We start from the raw sequence: 23,841 nt of genomic DNA, 5'->3' as shown, positions 1-23,841 counted from the left end.
AATGCCTTAGTGTGCCTCCCTCCTCTCCTGGTGCCAAGCGGCTCAGACTGGGTGGCGCGGGCCTGTGGCATGAGTCCGACCTCCAGCTGAGGCTCTCTTGGTGTCCCTGTCCCACGAGGGCCTCTCGCTGGGCTAAGTGCGCCCTCTAATGTTCAGTCCATGAAATCACCTGCATGCCTGCAAAATTGTGCAATATTATACTGGAAATTATGTTTCATTTTTTTGCAAACCAGACAATTAGATGAAGTTGCTGAAAGTGCTACTGATGTTTGATAGTATGATAGTTTTAATGAATGATCATGTGTATGACTGACCACATAAATCAGCACAGGAAATGTTTGGAAACCAAACGTTTATTATCTAAAAGGTTAACACTTTACATGAGGCTTATTCAAACAACTCAGAATGTAAAAAAATATGCAATACTGAATAAACACAGTAGGTGAAATCAAACAACTGATTGTATGACATCACATAGATTTAAAATATTTGTTTAAATATACGTACATACATGCCTATCATGTCATGGCTAAACATGTCTAACATATACAGTGAAGCTCAGTCTTTAAGAGATCATTTGACAAGGGTAGTTTGTGCAGACCTGGTCCCTGAGTGACACTAGTGTCAAGGTTAAATCTACATACCATATGACTGCAGTGAATGTAGCGGGAAGACGGTTCTCACAAGTCTGCTAACTGCATCAGAACTATTACTCTAAATGCATCTAAAATGCTTGTAGATTCACTAGCATGGAAACTCAAAAACAGTTCTGACTCCCTTAATTTATACTACAGTGCAGAAGTTCTGACTCCCTTAACTTATACCACAGTGCAGAGGCTCTGACTCCCTTCACTTTTATCATAATATAGAAGAGTTGTGATTTCACATTTGCGATAAAGCGGGCCGTGTCAGAACCTCATCACCGGACTTTGTGACAATACACTCCATATTTTAAATGCATGGGAAGGAACCCGAAGTTCCGCACCCCGGGTTCAGGCGGGCCGCAGTTGGACCTGGGTCGGACGATGGGGTACCGGACGCTGCCATCAGACAGCCAGCCCGCGTCACACTGGTCCAGTCCCAGAAACCTCCAGGCTGCATACAGCTGGCCTACTTTAGCGATCTGACCGCCGTCTTGCATGCACGCATCCACTGCCTCGGTAAAGCTCAGCTTGAGTGGGTGCTGCAAAAAGTAGACCTCACCTAAGGACAAGCCAAGGCAAGACATGAACTGAAAGTTTTATGCAGTGCTATATTCGTGATTAAATAGTGTCCTATTCAGAAGGTGGTGATCTTCTCATACTTGCAATCAGAACAACTTTTAAGAATTTTAAGTAGCTGAAGTTTCTCAAAGTTGCAAATGGCTGAAGTTGCTCAAAGACTCTCATCTTCATTTTTAATGAAATGCAAGGAATTTCTTCAGTCACCTTCAAAGCAAAATCCTTGAGCTTTACAACAGATTGCTTGTCCAAACGCTAAAAATGTGCTACATTTTTAAAAATCTTTTATTGGACCTGAAACTGAAAGCCTGAAGACATATGGAAGACTAATTAGCTCAGGAAGAAGGCAGAGGTTCTTCAAGGTGGACCATCTCATAAAAAGGCATCAGAGTTCTTAAAGTACAGTGTTGCTCTTTGAAGATTAATGTCTGACTCAGAGTGTGAGAATTGTGCTTGGGATCAATGTCAGGGACAATGTTATATTTGGTTTTTGAGGGCCACGGTGTATTTGGTATGCATAAATGATGCCAAACGATTGTGTCAGAGTTATCAATAGCCTTTTAAATTCACCAATTACAGCAGGGGGGCAAAATAACATTTGCATAAATGAGAAATCACACACCATGTGTTCTGCACTGGCTTCAGCTGTTATGAGTCATGTTCTAGTTTACAACTCAGGAACATCTGTGGGTTTTACAGTGCCTGGAAGATTTCCCTTTATCCCTCACAAAGGCCTCAAATTGTCCAGTTATTCCTTGCATAAAACTCTTCAATGATTATCTGTTGAAAGATAATGCCTAAGACTGTGCAGAAAATTACGGGCATGAAGAAGAGCCTTCACCTTTAATGGACGACGTGAAGCAAAACGCATCAAAGTGGTCCAGGGTCTTGTGCCGTGTGCCGTAGCTCCGTACCCCCGGTGCCAGGTCCGTGCCCCCACAGGCTTCTCGCGGCACGGACACTGGGTACTGCGCGGTTCCATCAGCCAGCCAGCCCGCATTGCACCAGTCAAGGCCCTCCTCCCACGCTGTAAAGAGCTGCTCAAAGGTGGCCAGGCAGGCATTCTGCTGACGGCAAGCTTCCTTTGCCTCCTGGAAGTTCAGCTGGTATCGCCCCTTGTGTGAGTAGTAAGGGAACACCACACCTGTGAACGGAGCAAATATTGGATATGTTGACCAACGGCACGTGCGCAAAGCGTCATAACAAGTGGGCGTTTTTTTATGACGTTTAAGTCAGAAACAAAATTACACGTTACAATTTACCTCGAAGTGTAAGTTCGACAGTCACGCTGTCATCCTCCAGCCCGTCGATAATCTCACAGCGGTAGCGGCCCTTGTCGGCCACCACCAAGGGGCTGATGACCAGGGAGGCGTCGCCGGGGACACTCCGACGAAGACGCACGCGGCCCTGGAAGTCCCCGTAGGTTCTGTGGCGAGAACCCAGCGCCACCATCACGTCCTTCTCCGCACCTCCACCTGCGGCCGGCTGCCAGAACCACTTCACTCTCGTCCGACGAGGCACGCTGAGCTCCGGCTCATATCGATAATGACACGGGAGAGTCACGTTGGTTCCCTGAACGGCCGACACCGACGTCTCCGGAGACTCCACGTGAAGACGGATCCCACGAAAGTGGACTATCACAGAACCGACAGAACCGGAGACGTCGGAGAGTCAACGTACCAAAAATATATTTTCAGAATATATAGAGAACAGATAACATAACAGACAAAAACTCTATAAAGAGAAGTAAAGTAACTTACTCTCTCCGTTACCGTTACTTTTCGTTATGTCTTGATAAAAATAGACATTAGTGTATCGCCGCGCGTGGCTCTCCAGCAGAAGGTGCATGAACATCATCAGTAGGGGGCGTGTGGTCCTCATGTTCACCAGGCGTCTGGTGTCCTACAACTTTGCAAACACTATTTTTTAGTTGTGAAATCACTTTTTACTACATTACTAGCGTTAATAGAATGTTTTGTTATAAGTGGTCGTTTCCTTTATGAATTGTACATTAAGACGTGTACATTAGGACGTAGACAGGCAAAAATATTTTTTCTCTTAGCAAACTAAAAATGAAAAAGAACGCTATTTTGATGTTGCGCAAGTGTATTTTCCCCTCAAGTAAACGTAAATAATACGATATTGCAATGTTTCCCATAAAACGTGTATGAACCCTAACAAGAACGTGCAACTACGTTTATCTTCAATTAATCTAGAGCCGATCCAAAAATTTGCATCTTTGTTCAGAACAGATCTTCAGAAAAAGACGCAAATCAGTCGAATTCTACCAAGAGTTTCTACTATTAAATACATTTGTGAAAGTGACACAAATTGCAATTGTTCACATTCATGCTTTTAAAACACAAGTTAAACCGTAGCCTTATGTTGTATTGTAATAAATGGCAAACTGTAATTTAGAAGCAAATGTAGATCTGCTTACCGATCTAAAACGTTGGTTTTCTCAGGGAGTTCCTCGGTGGTTCCTCCTTCGCCGGGGTTTAATAGACCGACTCCTCTATATTTTGGAACTCTGACATGACGTCATCGAGAGGCATCCCTCTGATGCAGTGAGCTCCTGCCACTCAGTGAACAATAGATCGGACTGCGAGATGTGGGCTACTGTCTCCTGACAAAGGCGTATGCCACACCAGGAGCATTGGTTATTTTCATAAATGTACGACAGTGTTGTTTAGGTCAGTGCTGTTGATTACTGCGTTATAATGGCAGGCTACTGAAACAAGCACTTCCAGTGCTTTACAACCACGTAAGCTTTTATTTTTTACTTTGTCGCCATTTGTAACGTTTTGAGAATAGCTACCGTGTGAACTTTGCATTGGCACCATCAAGAACTTTAGGATGTAAAGTTTACATCGAAAAAGGAACGTCTGATGAATTTTGACGGTTTTATATGCTGCTGTTAATGACCAAAGAATAAAACAAAATACGTAATACGTGGAACGATATGAAACAAGGTCTAAGTCTATTTTAAAATCTATTTTAAAATCAAGCTTGCATGTTTTATAGGATTTCAGGACTATTGAACTATTATGTAATTAGCATAAATTTAAAGATTTAAAAAAGAAAGCCCACTTTTTAATGCATACTTTATCTGACGCCATAGGTATAACCTATAACACAGTGACCTAAAAGTGATCTTAAAAACACAGCTTGTTATGAAAAAAGCTGATGCTATAATTCCTTCCCCCTCCAGGGGCCCCTAAAACAGGTTAATTTTCCGATGTCAATAGCTGGGGGGTAGGACAGGTATCCTTACAGATAAGCGACTTTTCCGTTCTCTCTCATGCACATAGCCACTGGGGTTTAGTCACAATGTCCTTGCCACCTTGTCTATCCAGAAAGGCGCTGGGGCATGGATCCAACAACCTTCTCTAGGTCCTTTTGTTCCTAAATGTCATGTTCCTCCATATCCAGTAAAGGTGTTATTTTAGTATCGGCGAAGGTTATTTCAGCTCACCCACGGCTTGGGAGAGGAAGGAGCTGCTGACCGGCCTTTGGTGGGAACAGGATGTTGGGTCAGTGCCATCGCTCAGTAATGTAACCCCCTTTCCAAACTGGAGGGCAACTACTCTGACCAGTAGCCAGGGGTGCAATTACTTACTTTCTGAGGTGTATGCAAACATACTATCGGCACCCCCCGAACGAAAGTTGTTGACTGGGGGGGGTCGAACGTAAGATGGACACAAATTCAGTATTATATTTCATCGATTTGGCGCCCCCTCTAGTGCAGCGCCCCTATGCGTCGCATACGCTGCATGCCCCCTTTTTGCGCCACTGCCAGTAGCCCAGGCTGCTCACCCACAGACCGAGACAGCATCAGTGAAGGAATGAGCGAGCGAGAGAGAGAGAGACTGCACCTTCCTGCTTTTGAAGATACTACAGCATGTTTGAAGATCCTCGGCAGTTTATTTCCGAACCCCAAGATGAAAGCCCTCGCCTAGAGCAAAGAATGCCAGCAGTCCACGGACAGCAGTGGATGTAAGAGGAGCATAATTGTGGCTGCGCACTAATTATTTGGTCAAAATGAAAAGGCACAGAGTGCTTCAGCTCAATGGTCCAGATTGTTCTTAAGCACTTGTCAATGTTAGTTACTGCAACCCTGTAAGAAAGACAGAGAAAAGTGTGTAAAAAAAAATAAATAACTGCATTCAACAGTAACTATTGCACAGTGTTCATTCAGCCTGTAAGGGGCAAATCTTCTCATCACATGGTTCTAATAAGGTCTCACTGTACCTCAGGTCCCGAGAGAGTAATAAACATTCGAGGAAACTGTTTTATGAAGTATATAAAATATGAAGCCCACTGGGACATTTAAACCAAACAATTTAGTTCATTTATACCAACTTCATAGACAGCTACATTCTTTACACTTGTAATCTTTTAAAAGAGACAGAAATTGTGGTACATCATCAGAAGAGTTCAGTTCTAAGCCTTGCAGATGAATAAGAGTAGATTATAAGTTATCTTTATTTCTCAAAGGCAGACAAGGTTATTTATTTTCACAGTAATTACCCCTCTGGTAGGGAGTTAACCCCAGTTCCCTGCCTGGGAACCAGAGTAAACTATAGCATCCACTGGTTTAGCTATTGATGATGATGTCATACTGCTGTTCCCGTTGCAGTCTGTCATCAAATCATTATAATATGTCTTACAGGACATGAAAAGCTGATACCCATTGCAGGAGGCTTTGAATTTTTGTGTTTATATAATTTTTTTCTCTATTAGCAAAATGAGGCATATGGCACATTATGTGTCTGATGGACCTCAGCAAGAACTGTATTGCCAGCAAGACAATTAACCTTGTCTGACACTGTGATCAGCAGCACAGGAGCACCTCAGGGCACGGTGCTGGCCCCTCTTCTCTTCACCCTCTACACTGCTGACTTTTGGTACAACTCTGAGCTATGTCACATCCAGAAGTTTGCAGACGACACAGCCATCGTCGGGTGTATCAGGGACAACAGGCAGGAGGAGTACAGGAGCCTAGTGAAGGATTTTGCAACCTGGTGCAATGCGAACCACCTACAGCTCAACACCACAAAAACCAAAGAGCTGGTCATCGACTTTAGGAAGTCTAGACCCAAGCCACGACCGATCATGGTAGGAGGGGATGAGGTGGAGATGGTTGCATCATACAAATACCTGGGTTTGTGGCTGGACAATAAACTGGACTGGTCTTGCAATACAGAGCAACTGTGCAAAAAGGGTCAGAGTAGGATGTATTTTCTCAGGAAAATTCGGTCCTTCAACATCTGTAGGAAACTCCTGCTGACGTTCTACCAGACGGTAGTGGCCAGTGTCCTGTTCTACACCGTGGTCTGCTGGGGGGGGCAGTATATCCATGAAGGACTCTTCCAGGATAGATAAACTGATCAGGCGGGCAGGATCTGTAGTCGGTACGGGGCTGGACTCTCTGGTGACGATAGCAGAAAAAAGGACACTGAACAAACTACTGGACATCCTGGACAACACCAGTCACCCACTGCACACGGTCATCATACAACAGAGGAGTGTGTTTAGTGACAGACTACTACTTCCCAGGTGCAGGACTAATCGACTCAAACACTCCTTTGTCCCTCATGCCATCAAACTATACAACTCCTCTCTGGGAAAGAGGGGGGGAAGGAGTTAAATAGGTGGATGTGCCAATGGGCAGACTGAGGATGTCTGGGAATTAGCTGATCACCTATAAACCGGGCTATGTGCAATATGTAATAATATAAGCAATCAGAATCACAATACTACATAATGGGCTGCAATACTCCATAATGGGCTATGTGCAATTACATCCTTTTATACATTGCCTTATTTCTTAGTTTATCTTTACCTTTATTATTATTATTATGTTGTGTGTTTAATCTTTGTCTTAGTGCTTAGTGCTTGTAAACATTACGGTACTGTAACGCTGCTACTGGAAAAATGCAATTTCCCGAAGGGATCCGTCCCAAGAGATCAATAAAGCTCTATCTATCTATCTATCTATTGCCAATCTAGTCTCTACTTCTAATTGTATCACATGGCAAGCAATCACCAAAAGCTGTAGAACGTGAAACATCTTGACGTGTAGGACTCGTCAGGTCCATACTATTGACAGCTTCCCATATGAGTCATTTACTATCTTAAAACACTTTCAATTGTAGGGTGTATTTCTAAACACGAAATGGAGCAAATTTCAGACATGTGTAGAGAGGTTGGAAAGGGCTTTATCTAAAACCTTTGCCCAATACCTTGTTCCAGAATGTCTCATTATTCCAAAAATGAATCCTCTTGGTTCCACACAGGTACCGTATTTTTCCTGCCATTCTAACACCAGGCCTCTGCCTTCCCACTATAACCTCTGGATGAGCTGATGAACTACACCTGGTGTATCCACAGCGGACACTGAATGGAAGTTTCTCTGGCACTCACATAGGCACAAAGATACATATCCTGTTTGGGAGGGCTTCTCCACAAGGGAAGCTGATGACAGAGAAGATGAGAAAGGGATGTTGGCCCCAACATCACGGGGCCCGTTCAGCCGGTTCAAATATGTGCACTACCAGCAGAAATAGAACAAGGTCATCAGTGTATAGTAATTCAGAATTAAAAGGCTAGCATTATCTATTTTTAGATTTTATTTGTTTTCAGTTTTAAAAACATGAAATGTTTCAAAAAAGACACACCGAAGTGAAATCTAAGAATGTTATCCACGTTTGGAAATATGGTAGGAGTCATAAAAAAGAGGTTCAGGAAAAACAAGACAGAACAAAGAACATACTGAACAGGAATTACAAAGTTGCTGTGTATTCACCGTGGAGTACAAAACCTCTGATGAAATCATTGCCAACACTGAACGTTCAAAGACAGCTTTTAAATGCAGGCTTCCTAATACACAATCACTGCAAAATTATTCAGTGTTTCTTACTACCAACCAGTATATCTAAATCTAAATCTTTAAGCAATGGGGAAAATACTGCCCCGTTTCACTAAACACGTTCCATTCATATCTGTCATTAATATTAAACGCTCACGTCATATTGCACAAGCCCAAAATTCATAATTCATATAAGGGTTTTTGGGGAGGGGATCAGAGCACTGTGAGAGCATTATGGAGATTGGGGAGGAGTTATGTCAGAGCTTCAATGCAACCGTAGCAATCTTTCTAAATTAGATTTACTCCCCCCTTACTGGGGAAGACCGCATATGTTTTTTGATAAGGCGCATTTCAATCACTGCTGGACCACTAAAAAATTCATACCCTATTGACCCAGCTAATCACTGAATACATTAACATGTTATACATTTAGCTGAATAATAAATGCAGAAAACAGGCCGCAGAGACATTTTCTGCTTCACCCAATTCAAAATGGAAAGATGAGATCACTTTGGCTTATGAAATGACAATAATCAAATATGTTAGTTTATTTTAGGACCATGTGTGTTATTTAATAAGTCAGTAGCACATTGCAAGTGATTCTCCTCTACCTGAGAAAGATCCGTGGCAGTATGGGGGGGAATGATCAGTAACACTCACCAGCTCATAGTCCCTTGCTGCTTTGTGACACTTTAAGCTATGTTTGGTATTGAATGAATGGTTGCGATGAGGAGAATTTAATTTTGAAAAATGCCTGAATGACTTAAAACAAACAAACAATTTCTTTGGAGTATTTGGTGGGGAAAAGTATGAAATATGAATTCAGCATTTAAAAAAAAAACTTCAAAAAAATGTACAGCCTTTTTACATCATGCTCACAATCTGTTCTTGCTATGAACTACACACAGACCGCATCACTTACCAGATTTAAAGACTACATTTGGACAATCCTTTTACAACCAAGTCATTAACCAGTCAACACAAACATTTTAACAAAATACATTTTTTCCTTCTGTATAATTATTAACTTCTCAGTCTAGGTAAATAAGGTAAATAAGCTTAAACATTAAATGTTGTGGTAATATCATCTCTGAAGAGCACTGCAGTCTCACTGGAACAGATTCAATCTACTGCTAATCATGGAACACCAAGCAATTCTGAGTTACAGCTTATTACACTATCAATACGTTTTATCGGTTGTTTTTTTGGCAAAATCTCCCTGCATAATGAACAAGATAGGTACATAGATTGCATTGCAGAATTGTTATCATTATTATTGTTATTATTATTATTTATTATTAATAGTCATCTTCTTAATGCGAGATACCCCCAAAGCCTGGTAAGCTGGGTTCAGCTGCTGGGCAGGATTGTGTGGTATTAGCGCCATCTGGTGCTGTGAGCGAGGCAGTGCATATGTGGCTCAAAGAGGAGGGACAGTGTGAAGCGAGCTGTGGGCGGAGCTTTACTCGTCACAGCCCAGCAGCTCCATTCGCAGGGTGATGCGTTCATGCCACGCCCACGGGAGGACCCGAACAAATCGGGCGTAGAAAGGCGGCTCGAACACATTCTTTTTGTGCACGTTGTTATCACTGTTGCCAGGGAAGATCTGCAGATAAAATGAAGAAAATTAAAGGCAGAGCAAAAATAAATAAAGATAGTGTTGGTTTAAATACCACACTGCTAAACGGGGCCATCAAACTTATTTTAAAAGGTCTTTTGAGTATGTGGCACTTCTTATTTCTGATATTTTTCCACAGTTCTGTTTTCTAGGCTTTTAAAAAGGGGAAGAGGCAACTGGTTTTTCCAATTTTGAGACTGGCTTCACATCACAACCATTCCTCTGTTGTTATTCTACACTCCCTTTCCTTCAGCCACAGAAAAAAAAAACACTGGAACAGAAATACTGAGAAGCATCGGGACCTTGTCTGTTTTCGTTTTGTCGTCCTTCACCACTGTCCAATGCTGGCCGTCATCACTGTGAGCCACTTTGAAGGCCATAACGAACTGTACGTTCCCAAAGTCCTTGGCCCCCTGAGTAACGATGCCCGAGATGCGCTTAGGGGACAGCAGGTCCACCTGTGATTCACAAAAACAAGCCCAGCTGTGATGTTTCTAGAAACGTTTGGAATGTGATGCTGTAATCACAAATACTACCATCATGGATAGTATCTGTAATCCATTTGCAAATCAATATGTAAGGAAATCCCATAAAAAGTATTTAAAACACTTCTTGTGAGTTTTACTGACACCAGTTCGGCCTTGGCTTGATTTAAATCACAATGTAACTATACTTTGACCATGGTTTTATAGCTAGCTTTGTGATAGTCACACATTCGTGTTAAACACAAGCACTTTTGCCTTCTCCACTGTCTACCCACTGCTCAAGGTTTTTTTTCCCTTCAAGTTTCTTTTGGAGTGCCATGGTCACCTGCAGCCACTCGGCTCTGCTGTTGGTGCCAGCTGTCCAGGCGTTGGTCTTGCCCTGTTTGTCCAGGCGGGCGTAGTGCGGGTGCCAGGTGAAGGCCTCGATGCCCCATGTGCGGAAAGAGCTGGAGGCAGACAGCTGGGAGTCGCTGACCAGCCGCGACTTAAAGCCCAGCGGCTCCGAGCAACCTGTCGTGGTCAAACACACCATGGAGTGAAACACTTACGGGGGGGGGGGTTAAATGTGAGAGAGAGGGAGAGAGGGAGGGAGGAAGCAAGAGAGCGAGAGAAGGCATGACAGAGAGATGGGTGGGAAGCACATCAGCATATCCAGCCCAGACCAGACGGACTCCAGTCCAGCTCAGAGCAGTATACACATGCTGGCTCCATGGGAGTTAGTGGCACGGGGCAGTCTGTGTTATGGGGCACGGGGCAGTCTGTGTTATGGGGCATGTGTCCCGCTATAGCTGCCAGAGAGTGACATGTGCATTCTGGTGGGTGCCTGAGAGACAGCTGCACAGCAAGGCACAACGCTGAGAGGCAGGATGACATCAACATGTTTCAACTTCATCTAACACAGCTGATGATGAACAGAAAGTTTACATGGCTAACAACAATGACTTAAGTATCCAAATACTCTAGAAGACATGTGTTTGGCGTTCAGGGGCAGGGTTTATAATAACCAAGTCACGTGTTCCCAACTAAAGTTCATGTTTGAGAAGTTTGGGCTCATAGAACATTATTTGGCTGGAGTCCCAGGCTGGATCTACAAGCTGGCACCTCACGCCAAAGAATCTCTCGACTTTGACCACACGCTGAGAACAGCACAAGCACAACAAGCTTTTAATTTCAATTGAGTTTTGTTTCAGTTTGTTATCCCAGCCGAGACCCTTTGGGATCTATACAGACTGCCATTTAATTAGCTTCCTCTTATATACACTCTAAGTCGACGTCTCTTTAGTCAAATGTAATTGCACCTCTACTATTGCTTGGTTGAAGTCAGTGGATGAAGCAGTTGGTGTTTTGTTCAGCTCATTTGGATGTCAGAAGATGGAGTGGTTGGTGTTTGTTCATTTGGATGTCAGTGCAGTGGAAGCTGTTTGTGTTTACCATTCAATTCGCAGCCAACCAGCTCCATTCTGAGGGTGCAGGCACTGCGACACACCACAGGCAGAATCCGGATGTACTGGGCGATTATGGGTGGGTCAAACACGTTAGTCTTTGTGCCATCATTGTCCACGTTCCCTACAAAAATCTGGAAGAGGACACCAAATTCATGTCAAACAGCACAGCGTGAACCCCCATCGAGGATTAGAAAGTGGCGAGATGTTGAGCTCACTCTGTCCTTCTGGTCCTCGCCTTTGTACGTGGTGTACGTGTGTCCGTCTAAACTGGAGGTCACCTTGAAGGCTTTAATGTACTCAGCAGTGCCCATGCGGCTGGCGCCCTGGGTTACAATACCAGTGAAACGCATCTTCCTCTGCATCTTGATCTGCACGCACACGCACGCACACACACGCACACACACACACATTTACTCAACACCAGAAGCTGCAGCTGTCAAGAATCAGCAAAATAATGACGATTGCGGAGATCTGCATCATAGAACATGCTACGGAGGCCGTGGCTTGACCCTTCAGCATGGCGCTGAGCCAGAGTCATAGTGAAAGGCCTGTAAAGTCCAGTTTCAATAGCCATAGCAGCACACCTCAATCCAGGGGTTCTTGTCATGTGAAGCTGAGGTCCATGCATTCACCAGGCCTTTGTTGTTAAGCCGGGCCAGCTCAGGACCCCAACGCTGCAACCCCAGAATGCCGTAGTAGATGGAGGAGGCGGTGATCTGAGACTGAGCTATGCCTCCACCCTCCATGCCCAGCAGAGAGATGCAGCCTGCAGGTCAAAAATGACACATTATGAGTCTATCCACACTTACACGAGTCAGACGGCGAGGCAGACAGATGGATTAACGGCATGAGGACAGTGCTCATAGGGAGGAACACACACACACACACACACGGCCAGGTAATTAACAAAGCCAAAGCTCAGTCGATGATATTTAATTCCAAGTTTATTCAGAATTACAAAGAATATTTAAATAGGAAAGTTGAAAACCAATGTTAAAATCACTTGTGTAGCTCTTAACCCTGAACAATTAAAGCCAAGCACTGGATGTGTTGACCGGTAGAACTCTAGAAGTGACCCTGGAAATGACCCAAACTGACAGAACCCACTCACGCAGTTGGCAGTGTTTCCCGACATAAGGCGACGGGCATTTGCAGCTGAATCCTCCATCAAGATCCCGGCACTGACCTCCATTTTGACATGGCTGTCCCAGACAGTCATTCACATCTGCAATACAGAAACCACAGTTACTCTCACCAGTGGAACCAAGGCTAGCTGTCATCTCCCTAATGGCGTATAAACAGATATTGAGGAGACGTCTTTCTTTGTTTCACTTCCTACAGTTCTGAATTTGAGCTGTAGATGGCGTTCTTGCGAACAGTAACATGCATCTGAACGTTCTTGAAAGTTAAGTGAGAAAGTATTTGAATACATTTAAGAGTTCTTACAAATCATTGCAGTAAGATTTTCACTGAGATAAAGCTTATGGCTCTGTGCAACCATTTTTAAAAGGCACGTCTTTAAAATGCTTATAAAGAATCTGCTTTAGAAGCCACATTTGGTGTAAAGCAAACCAAAATCAAAGCAATCTTAATCTTTTATCATGAAAATAACTTTGTGGAATTCAGACCACTATGTTTGTTTCCAAAACACCTTGAACACAACTCCCTTTATGAAAATACACACACACACACACACACACACACACACACACACACACACACACACACACACACACACACACACACACACACACTCACACACACACACACACACACACACACACACACAGAGTCAGGACCCTGTGGTATGTTCATGGTTCCTCTCCAGTCTGCTCTCCTCTAAGGTGCATCCACTGTGGAACCCATTCTACTGTGCAGTGTCCTCGAGTGGAGTTACTGTAAACCTCACAGCTTGGACCTCAAATACACAACCATGTAATATTTATTCTTTACATTCTTTACTATTAATGCAGATCACTATTTTTAAATGTGCTATTCTTTTATCTAGCCCAGGATTGCACTTCACTATGAGAATAAAAGTGTAGCAAAACTGGAAGAAAAAGTGCGATGTCTGCACTGAAGTGGTTCTGCTTAAACAGTAGAGTGACTTCACTGCCAGAGGGGACACAGCCTCTTCTTAGGGCCCTAGGACAGAGTTTGGGCAAAAACCTCCCCAAAGAGCCTTTCTGGAGAGCCACCAGAAACGGAGAAGGGAGGTGTTCATTCCAGACGGCCCAGTCATAAACACTCCAGATACACTCATGCAGCACAACCATCTTCTCCAACACACCCACATTGAGAACATCAACATGACTGTGCTGTCAGGACAAGTCAGACCCACAATAGAAACTTTCCAAGAATATAAAAAAACAAATCAAGAGATTTATGTGTTTGTGTGCACAGATGGAGTCTGTGTTCACGGTCATCCTGAGCCAAGGTAGCTCTGAACTACTGAAACACACTGAAACTCTTGAGGTCAGGACAGACATGCAGGGCCGATACCCCTGAACTGTAGCTTCTCTGCTCCAAACGCTAGGATTACAATCAAATAAGGTTTCAATTATCCACATGATGTAGTAACCAACAACCATAATATCTTTTAGCAGGTCCAACATTAAGACAACTTTGCTAATAAAAGCATTTCTAGGAAAACCCCAAAAAGTTCATAAATTGCTATTCCTGTACATTTTAATGTATTAATATTTCCAAAATCCTCCAAACTTTCCCCACTAGGAAACATACAGATGACCAATAAGAAGCTAGGAAACGTACAGGTGACCAATAAGAAGCTAGGAAACATACAGGTGACCAATAGGAAGCTAGGAATCACAGGTGCAGGCAGGTGACCTCAGTCTCTGCCCATGGACTTCATCCTCTTTGCTCTCACACCGTTGCTACTGCACAACTGCTCAGAAGAACACAGAGGTAGTGTAATGCAGGAAAGGAGACCCGTGCTGGGTGACCCAGTGAGACATAAACAGAGTGACTGGATATCTGTACTATCTTTAGGAGTAAGAACATCTATCTCTGTAACATGGGACAGAGTTAGACCAGCTCCCACATCCAGTAATACAGGGAATTCAAACATCTGATGGGATGGATCACTCCAAGTCAACAGCAGTAGGAAATGCTGGCGACTGCATGAAAGCTGTTACTGATTTCATGATGGTTGCAGCTTGACCACAATCGATACAAGGCAAGGTCAGCAGGCTTTGGGAGCGGCGGGGGGGACGGCACTGGTGGGAATGGCAATGCTGACCTGGCGTCTACTTGTGAGGAGGGTGGAAAGCAAGGGTGAGAACAGCAGTGACAATTATGCACAGATGAGAACGGCTGCATTCCTCCAGAGTTCACTGCCACCATAATGTCTTGTGATGATTGGTCAAGCCCACCATCACACACACACACACACACACACACACACACACACACACACACACACACACACACACACACACACAAAAGATATGACCACTGCTTTAGCACAGATCCAAGTGAAATAAAAAGAAAATGACCAGCAAGCTGTTTCTGCTCTGGCCTAACAATCACAGCAAGAGAATTTCTTCTATTTTTAGAAACAGAAGAGAAAATATATTAAGAGGAAAGTAAATAAATAGAGCATTGAAAGAGTGATAAAAAGTAAAGGGAGAGAAAATATTTTAGGTGAATCAAAGAACATTTTTCTAAACCATAGATAGAGAAGAACAAGATGAAAATGAGAGATTAGATCCCTTTGTGGAAAATAGCTATTTCCAATTAAGTCATACAACCACACAACCGGTGAACAGGTAAATAATAGATAAATACCTAAATAACCTGTAGATGTAAAATACGGCTTTTAATTGACACCGAATTACTTCACTTATTCTTGCTTTTTCACACATACCGGCTCAAAAACCTTCACCACTCCAACAAGGGCACTTGTGTTTTTCTAAAAATGGAGTTTAAGTGCTTTGGTGAAACTGTACAGCAGGTTATTTCAGCCAAGTTAATGTGGCTAATACTTCACTGGCTAAAAGCTTCTGACACTGATTTCATGGTCTCTCACCGAGCTTTTAGAGCAATTTCACACTGCCAGCGTAACGTGCCCATCAGCCACGAGGAAAGACGGCGACAGTGTCAGAGTTGACTTCATTAACTCTCCAGTCTCCATTCTACCCCAGCAACAAGGCGAGTGTGTGATGGCGTGGGTGAACTACGCAGCAAGCCTCTCCCTGTTGGCTGGACAACCAAGAGACGTGTGTGTGTGCGTGTGTGTGCGCATGTATATACAGTGTGGATGCGTGTATGGCATATATTTGAATTTGTGCTGGCACCAAGTTTGTCTTAAACTATGCGCCGTTTCTGTGGGTACGCTTGGGCACACATTGTGCTCATTCTGATCCTGAAGGCAGGCGAAATTTAGACGCTTCGCTGCCGCTCTGTCTCCACGGCTTCTGTAAAATTCGCCTCGAAGTTCCATAGCCTCCCTGATCTTTAACCACCGTCTCCAACCACCAGCTAAGGATGAGTCTCGCTGTTCACACCCACACACACTTAGCATTGCCCAATCAAAACATCATAACTATGACACCACATGCTGGAAATAGGCAGCAAATTGCCGGTGAAGGCCAGTGCTCTCTCATCAGCACGTGGGAGGTCAGGGAAGTGGGGCTGCTAACAATCATCTCTGATGTTACGTGTGATGGGAGAACAACCAGAAAGATGGTTCATTAAAGCACATTTTGGGCTTCCTCTGCTCTGCTCCTACACATTAGCTGCATTCCTATGGAACATCAGTCCAAAATATAAAATACAGCACTACGCCTGAAACTAAATGCACATGTAGTTTCCAGATTTTGTCATTTTGAAGTAAAATATTCAGTGTTCGAGCTAAAGAAAAACCTGAGTAAACCCGAGTCTCTTAAGGCGAGTGCGTTTGAGGCCATGGAGCTGTATATGCACACGACTCTGCGGTTTACACGCTGCACCTGCTCATGCTGTGGGGTTTGCCCCACGCTGCCCCACACTGCCCCACGCTGCCCCACGCTGCCCCACGCTGCCCCAGCGGCCACAGCAAAGGCCGTAGCGAGTCAGAGCATCGAGAGGCCTGCACCTCCACTGGGCTGCAGCTCACGGGTTGCCAGTCCCCCCCCGAACATTCCAATAGTGTCTGGGCCCCATGATTTCACTGAGTGAGTCAAACACCCAGTTCATGAATAGCTGCATCTGATAAGAGGTCCTATTTTTTTACAAATGTTCAGTAATGTTGATAAGAAGCCCCTCCTGCTTGCGTCGAAGCCACAGCCATATAGTTACGCTTATAGTTATCAGCGCACGGTTATCAGCATCGCATGTCAGACTGGGACGGTGTGTTATGGTTTCTGTTAAGGGAATATATGACCCAGCCTGTTGATTTAGACCAGACGGGGATTCTTACTGTTCTGGCAGTGGGAGCCACTGAAGCCTTTTGGGCACCTGCAAACATATCCAGTAAAGACATCTCCTCTCTGCGAGCTGTCCACTTCACATATGCCATCATTTTTGCAAGGATTTGGATGACATGGCCCTGTGAACAAAGGTCAGAATGGGACTCAAGATAAGACAGCAGATCCTGAAGCGCTAAGAGCAGCCAAACTGGACTCGTCTAGTTTTAAGCTGTGTAGCGGGGGCAAAAGGACGTCCGCGTGTGGACAGTTTCTACCTGTCTCCGTCTCGTTGCACGTGTCCCCGGTGAAGCCGTCCACGCAGATACACTTGAAGGCGTCCTTCCCCTCGCTGGTCACACAGGTCCCTCCATTCAAACACACGTTGTTCTCACACACTTCACCTGAGAAAGAGAAATTAAAAACTCATCAGGTACAGAATGGAAATGAACATTTTCTGCATATGATTAAACAGCCAAACCCCCCCCCCCCCCCCCCCCCAACCCCACCCCACCCCTGTTATGCGGTGATGAACGGTAGTTTCCATGAGTTACTAACAGTGAATTTGGGCTTAGCACTTTCTGTTTGCTAGAAAATGGGAAGTAGCCCAGACTCGGATACCACAATGCAGCCCGGTGTTTGTTTCGGACTGGAATGGAATGGCTGTGTGTCCACCGTGGACCAGAGTGCTGACGAGACCAACACATTGCACGTGTGCTAGAAGCTTCTACAGGGAGCACATTGACATGGCCACAAGAGAGCTGGTTAGTCAAAATCTAGGCATGTTATTCTGGGACAACTACAGTTAGTGACATAATTATAACCCCCCCAAGTGCAGACCTTTAGCTGGGTTCTTTATTCTCCGTTATCTAACTTGCATTCCCACAAGTCCACCATGAAAGTGACACTTTTGTGAAATGCTCCAAACATCCTGTTCCCCCTTGGGAATGTTCCAAAACACCAGAACTGAGGGTTAAACCCTGCTCAAATGTTCATTATATCTCCAGGTAACCGCAGATCTACCATGATCTACTTAAGGATCCTTAAGGATCTGGAACGAGATCCCAGTTTCTGATCATGGAACAGTTGCACAGCCTTCTAGAGCCTTCTAGGAGGGTGTGATCCTACATTGGCTCTCATAAAAACAGCTTCCTCATCAGAATGGTGCTCGCTCAATGTGCCATGTTCCGAGGAATCCACCTTCTCCAAACTAATCGGCAGCGCATCTGACTGGCTAACATGTGGTCCTGTCTGGAAGCAAACTAAAAGACCTGCAGTATCTGCGGGATCATTCTGAAGGGGAGCCAGCGTGACAGCATAGTTGAGCACATTCTTCACGGAAAGTCCCGAGATAAACTCCCGAGATAAGGACGGGAAAAGAGAGTGCTCTTGCTGAATGGTGACGTCTGACATGAGAGGAAGTAGCACACTTCAGGAACCCACAGATCTGCTCAAAACTGTTCAGCATTTTCGTTTCCTATGAAATTGTTTGGATAACTTAATGGTAATAATGCAACTTAGAATACTTGCATGGGTACATCTAAGGTCAATACATGGGAGTTTCAAAGAGCTGACTTACATTATTCATTGGTATTTGCTACAGTAACTTCATTCATTTACATTCTAAGGACTAATGAGGATTTTCACACATCCCCACATAATAAAAGTAACTGTGTGCTTGTCCTACTTTTACTTGTAATAAAAAATTCTGCCTGTATGTGAAAAAGAGAGTCATGTTGCTTCATTGAGCTACACTTGAACATTTACATACTGTTCCTCTAATCTGGATTAGTCATCCCTCTCCATTTCATCCCTCTCACTCTGCCTGTGCTCTGCCTACATCATCCTGTTGGAGGGAAAGGTAGCACATCAGCTAAAAAACCCAGTTTGACTGCCTGAAATATTCGATCAGTAACAGCATCTCATCAACGGGACTGTCATTTTGACCAGCCCTGGAAGAATCATCCGGGCAGCAGAAGACAACACCAACCCTGCCGTCCCTTACAGAGGCTACGAGAACGACCCCCCCCCCCACACACACACACACACACACCACGTGCATTCTGACAGGAGGCAGGCGAACGCAAGCTCTCCTACATCAATCACATAGCTGTGTTCACGTCTTTCTTACAAGGTTGTAATGCGAGCCATGGGCAGAAGCCGGCCTCATTGGAGTTCTACAACACACGAGCCCTGAGGATGTGCACAGGGCAGCTTCCCAGCCAGTACAGATTATGAGTAATATGTTATCATGGTGCTGTAGTGCAATTATGGCACCAAATCCTCTCATATCAAATGACTCACTACTCCTATTGCAGAGGCCCTAGAAAACATGTAGATATGAACAAGCCAAAGCTAACATTCCAATAACAAATACCCTCAATGTGCTTAATAATGCCATTGCTCAGGGAAACGCATACATGAGGACCGAGGATGAATTACCACTGCAGAAAATAATGTTTGACCACAGTTCTGGGACACCCTCATCGATAGCACATGATGACTCTACATTATAACCATACAGCAGGGCTCTATCCATTATTATACAATGAAAAAAGCATTCTTTGCTCATACGGTTATAGAGTCACAGTTTTGAAACCCCTCAGCAATAATCCGCTAAGGGGTGGGTTATCACAGATGCTTTGGCAGACAAAAACCCTTCGCCGGTCATATAAGAAACAGATAAGTAACACAAAAACTTTACACGGAGCATACAAAGGAGCAGGAACCCCAGAGCCAAACCCACACGCACCGCCATGCCAGAACTTGAACACAGGAGGCGATGCCAAAGTGACACAACGAGTTAGACTAACCTGACTGGACCAACCAAAGCTCCCAACTGCCAACGTTAACCGGTTGGCCTTCAGGTTCCCCAAAGGAGTCACAGCAGTGGCTGGTGGAGCTTTATTTTTCTTTTCTAATCTTCCATGCTTAAGTTAACTATAACCTCTGCATCGTTTGACATGTTAAAGGCCAATAAACAAGATGAGGCAAACTGTAGAACCAGCATCAGCACCACGAGAGCCAACTGGTGCTTCGGGTGTTGCAATAGAGGAAGAGGATTTAAAGAGAATCTAAAAAATATACTGTGTGCGTTGTAAGTCCCTGCTGTTCTCAGCGTGTGCGTCTGTCCAAAGAGCGGGACATGCTCCAGTCAGGCTGATAGGAAGGGCGGGGGCGGGGGCGGGGGCGGGGGCCTCGAAGGTCTCAGCTCCGAGTGTGTTATCACCTCCTGACCTTGGTGCATGCTTTCACAGAGGCACATTGTGCAGTGTGCACATCACACCATGGCACACAGACCAGAGACGTCCCCCAGGAACACAGTCAATCTGTCAAACATAATAAAAAAACAATCACAAACCAACACAAATGGAGCAGCCATACAAAATGTATAGCAGAGATACAGGAAATCCTTCACTGGAGAATCACTCTCCAAGTCACATCCAGACCCGACACAGCACACTCGCCCTGCAGAGACTGTGGTCTTAGAACTGGACACCACAGAATCACCTGCATGCATAACAAGGCAGCACCGTATGGATAGAAACACTGTACAATGATCATACTGCTATTATTGTAATAGTCTACGTCTTGCATTTAAAACACACTGCTGAAAGCACTCTGAACGTAACATGCGTCTGCATTATTTTAACCAAAATGATTTAATGTCTGGATCACCCACAGAACATTCATCTGAAATATCGGAGCTTAATCCGTATGCTCACAGCACAGCATGAACTGCAATGCAGATCAATGAAATATTATGCAGCATTAAATCATAAACGGAGCAGAAAAACAAACAAACAAACAAAAAACAGGTAAGAATCGCTGAGCCTCATGTACAGGTGATAACTGCATAATGTTCAGGCACTTTTACTGAACACCACAGCCATCTGCTCTTTGGACTAAAATCACAACTAGCCTATAACCACACACTGACGTACAAAATAAAGCACCACTCTCCTGGCAACAAGAGCAATCGCATCCTTGCCTGCCTATAGCACAACTACAGGGCATGAAAGTCTGACCCATTTTAGAACCCAAAACGGAATCCAAAAATAATAAAATATGACAAAGTGTCATACATCTCAGTAAAAGGATCAAAATCCAGAAAATGTGGGGGGGGGGGGGGGGTATTGGTAGAGCAGTGGAAGATCAAGGATCATCAGTTTAAAAATTCAACACAGCAGATTGAAAAGTGGAACGAGACAGAGACTGAGAGGGGGTCCAAATGAGAAACCGCACGCCACAAGGGCTGAAAATGAAACATTGATTAGGCCCCATCGAAAATGATTCAGAGAGGAGGAGGTCCCGATTGGGCTTGGCATTAGGAGTGAAGACGTCAGAGCAAATGTGTTCGTCCCCTGAGGTAAGACCCCCTGCCAGATGGCAAAAGCCCCACGACAGCTTTCAAACAGATACAAAAGAGAAGCGTGAGAAGCCCGTATGGTGGCTATAATTAGAGCTCACTCCTCAGGCTGGGCCAAAGAGCCTTGTGTTTAGTTATTTGGTTTGGGGGGGGGGGGTTGTTTTTTTAGCACTAGAAGAAGATTGCAGTTAGTTTAACTTTTTTGCATATTTTTATCCTAACAAAGGCAAAGAGTTTGGATTAAGGCAGACTGATTTGGCTAAGCATGTTAAGAAAAATTGAAGATGATCTTTAAAGTCTGAGTGTGTGTGAGGAGAAGGAGAGGAACGCAGAGGAAGAGAGAGGACCCAGTCCATCATCACATAGTGCATGTTGGCGTGGTGCCAACAACGGTACTTAAGTGGCACTTTAACTACGAACCTAAATTAAGGAGAGGAGGCAAGAAGCTGAAACAGGAATAAAAAGGAAAGACGCAGGAAAGTCCATCTCTAAAATACACACTCTTGGTCAGCAGGGACGTTCTCAAACACTTTATGAGGTTCAGGCCCCGTTTACTGCTTTAAAGGAGAAGCACCTTTAAAATCACCACATCGGCGAGGAGAGGAGAGTGAGGCCGCTCTGGCGACTGTAACAGACGGGCACGGTAAGTACAGACAGGCCCTGCCGCACTGGTCATTAGTGGCAGGATGTTACACTGCATGTTTTGGTGGCCACAGCCAAAGGGAAGTGAGTCAGTGTACGGGTCACTCCACCACACCTACACTCTTAGACAAGCCACGGCCTGAGGCGTAACGGCGCTTATACCACTCACAGCTAAATTCTTTCTAAGACTACAGCAGTGGTTGCAGTATAAAAAATAGCTCAACGTAAACAACATTGCGGGGCAGTCCCGAGGCAGAAAAAGACTGGCCAATCATAAAAAAAACAGGAGAATGACTACATTTTATTAACAGACATGCTTGACACTGGGTAAATCTTCTTTACCAGCGTAAAGAACTAAAACCAGGCCCCTATCTCCACCCTGTCAAATATGCTTGACCACAATAGAGACCAGCAAATAACTCTCTCCTAGCCTCCAGATAACTTACTGGAAATAAAACCAGGACATCGGATTATCCAGCACTCAAACATCCGCACAGCAACAAATTCATCCGCATTATGCATTAAAGTCAGAGTTTTCGAGAGGCATCACTTACAGTGTCCTTTTAAGTGGGGTCATCATTTATCAAATATAATTCAATCCCAGCTAAGACAGTATCTTACTGAAAGAGACAATGATCCGTCAGAACTGTCTGAATGGATCCCAGTAAGTCGGTTTTACTTTTGGTGAAACTGAATTAGAATGGACCGGCCCCCTCTAAAAATACATCTAATAAACAGGATAAATTAAGAAGTTAATTTTGGAAGTACAGTACTCTGCTTGTCAACAAGACAGTTGACTCTGTTACACGTGTTACTCACCATGACTTTTCTCATGGTTCATTTACACATCGGTTACAAAATGACCATTCAGCGTCGGAATGTTGCAGCGTGCGACTCGCCTGGTCAGAAACCAAACACACTTAATCTCTCTGCTCCCAAACAGATGAGGGGAAATACTTACCGCTCACTGCAAAAATAGAAGCAAAAAGAAAACAAGCTGCAAAAAGTGTTAAAGAACGCGAGGCGGCTGCGTAAGTTTTCATCATGCGCTCGTTCAGTTCTTTGCAACTCTTGCGTGCTGTAGTGAGTCTGAATCCCGTTATGCCTGCGGTCAGGATTAAGACGCACGAGGGGACGGGCTGCGATGTTTGCGCTCGCACGTGCGTTTACGCGCTCGTCCAATCACGTCGTGCTTTAAATATGTAGTCCCGCCTCGGAGGCGTGGCCAAGGGGACACGTGTTTGCAGCGACGCGACTGTGCGCTGCTGTCCGTCACCACCAAGATCGGCGTGATACAGTAAACAAACCATGCGAGCAGATGGGGAAAATGTTGAAACATTCATCGTGATAAATGTAGCCACTAGTAAAGATCCCGGAGGATTTGGGATATTATTTAAAAAACAAACAAACAACCAAACAAACAGCTGTCGCGAGTATATTGTGCCCATTTGAGTGTTCGTATTAGGCTTTGTTGATTCCAGTTATATGAATATGATAATCACGTGTGGTTACAACACAGCTCACTGGGCGCTTTGTGTTCTCACTACACGGGAATATTGGGACATGTCTAAGTAAAATGTTTTCTCAAATAATTAAACGACACAGCCAGGGGGAAATAGAGTACACATAATCTGCGGTCACATACAATCATAGCAATACTTAAACCGAGGGCATGGAGTCGTTGAGGTCCTGGGCAAAGTGTGCTAGCCTGTTGATTCCTAGAAAACACTCGACCTTCATGGTTGATTTATTGTTGCTTTTTGCGTATATCGATTGCTCTCATGTT

At 44.4% G+C, this 23,841-nt stretch overlaps 2 protein-coding genes across 3 annotated transcripts; both read right to left on the bottom strand.

Annotated features, from left to right (window-relative positions):
- Nucleotides 1–337: 337 nt before the first annotated feature.
- On the bottom strand, nt 338–3,822 carry hapln3 (hyaluronan and proteoglycan link protein 3). 2 transcript variants are annotated; one of them, XM_077021491.1, is made up of 5 exons: nt 3,661–3,822; nt 2,981–3,122; nt 2,483–2,854; nt 2,062–2,364; nt 338–1,203 (listed from the first exon to the last, which is right to left on the bottom strand). In XM_077021491.1, exons 2-5 carry the CDS (start codon nt 3,099–3,101, stop codon nt 920–922), a joined length of 1,080 nt encoding a protein of 359 aa, XP_076877606.1. In that variant the 5' UTR covers nt 3,102–3,122; nt 3,661–3,822; the 3' UTR covers nt 338–919. The 2 variants fall into 2 exon arrangements, with proteins under 2 accessions (XP_076877606.1, XP_076877605.1); XM_077021490.1 differs by having other exon boundaries at nt 2,981–3,128; nt 3,661–3,820.
- Nucleotides 3,823–7,834: 4,012 nt separating this feature from the next.
- mfge8b (milk fat globule EGF and factor V/VIII domain containing b) lies at nt 7,835–23,191 on the bottom strand. Its single transcript, XM_077021485.1, has 10 exons — nt 23,017–23,191; nt 17,323–17,448; nt 17,059–17,187; nt 12,751–12,864; nt 12,224–12,405; nt 11,855–12,007; nt 11,626–11,770; nt 10,520–10,704; nt 10,012–10,167; nt 7,835–9,697 (listed from the first exon to the last, which is right to left on the bottom strand). Exons 1-10 carry the CDS (start codon nt 23,099–23,101, stop codon nt 9,554–9,556), a joined length of 1,419 nt encoding a protein of 472 aa, XP_076877600.1. The 5' UTR covers nt 23,102–23,191; the 3' UTR covers nt 7,835–9,553.
- Nucleotides 23,192–23,841: the final 650 nt, after the last annotated feature.

This window comes from Brachyhypopomus gauderio, chromosome 11 (genome assembly GCF_052324685.1).
Source record: "Brachyhypopomus gauderio isolate BG-103 chromosome 11, BGAUD_0.2, whole genome shotgun sequence".
Taxonomy (NCBI): Eukaryota; Metazoa; Chordata; class Actinopteri; order Gymnotiformes; family Hypopomidae; genus Brachyhypopomus; species Brachyhypopomus gauderio.
The sequence above is the reverse complement of the archived record's forward strand: the minus strand, read 5'-3'. Positions and strand labels throughout refer to the sequence as shown.

Coding starts and splice junctions, on each gene's coding strand:
- hapln3 (XM_077021491.1), bottom strand. CDS start 3,101: ATGAGGACCACACGCCCCCTACTGATGATGTTCATGCACCTTCTGCTG. Junction 2,365..2,482: donor TGTCGAACTTACACTTCGAG/GTAAATTGTAAC, acceptor CTCCGTTCACAG/GTGTGGTGTTCCCTTACTAC. Junction 1,204..2,061: donor CTTCACGTCGTCCATTAAAG/GTGAAGGCTCTT, acceptor GCTTGTCCTTAG/GTGAGGTCTACTTTTTGCAG.
- mfge8b (XM_077021485.1), bottom strand. CDS start 23,101: ATGATGAAAACTTACGCAGCCGCCTCGCGTTCTTTAACACTTTTTGCA. Junction 12,406..12,750: donor CGGGAAACACTGCCAACTGC/GTGAGTGGGTTC, acceptor TTTGACCTGCAG/GCTGCATCTCTCTGCTGGGC. Junction 12,008..12,223: donor ACAAGAACCCCTGGATTGAG/GTGTGCTGCTAT, acceptor GTGTGCGTGCAG/ATCAAGATGCAGAGGAAGAT.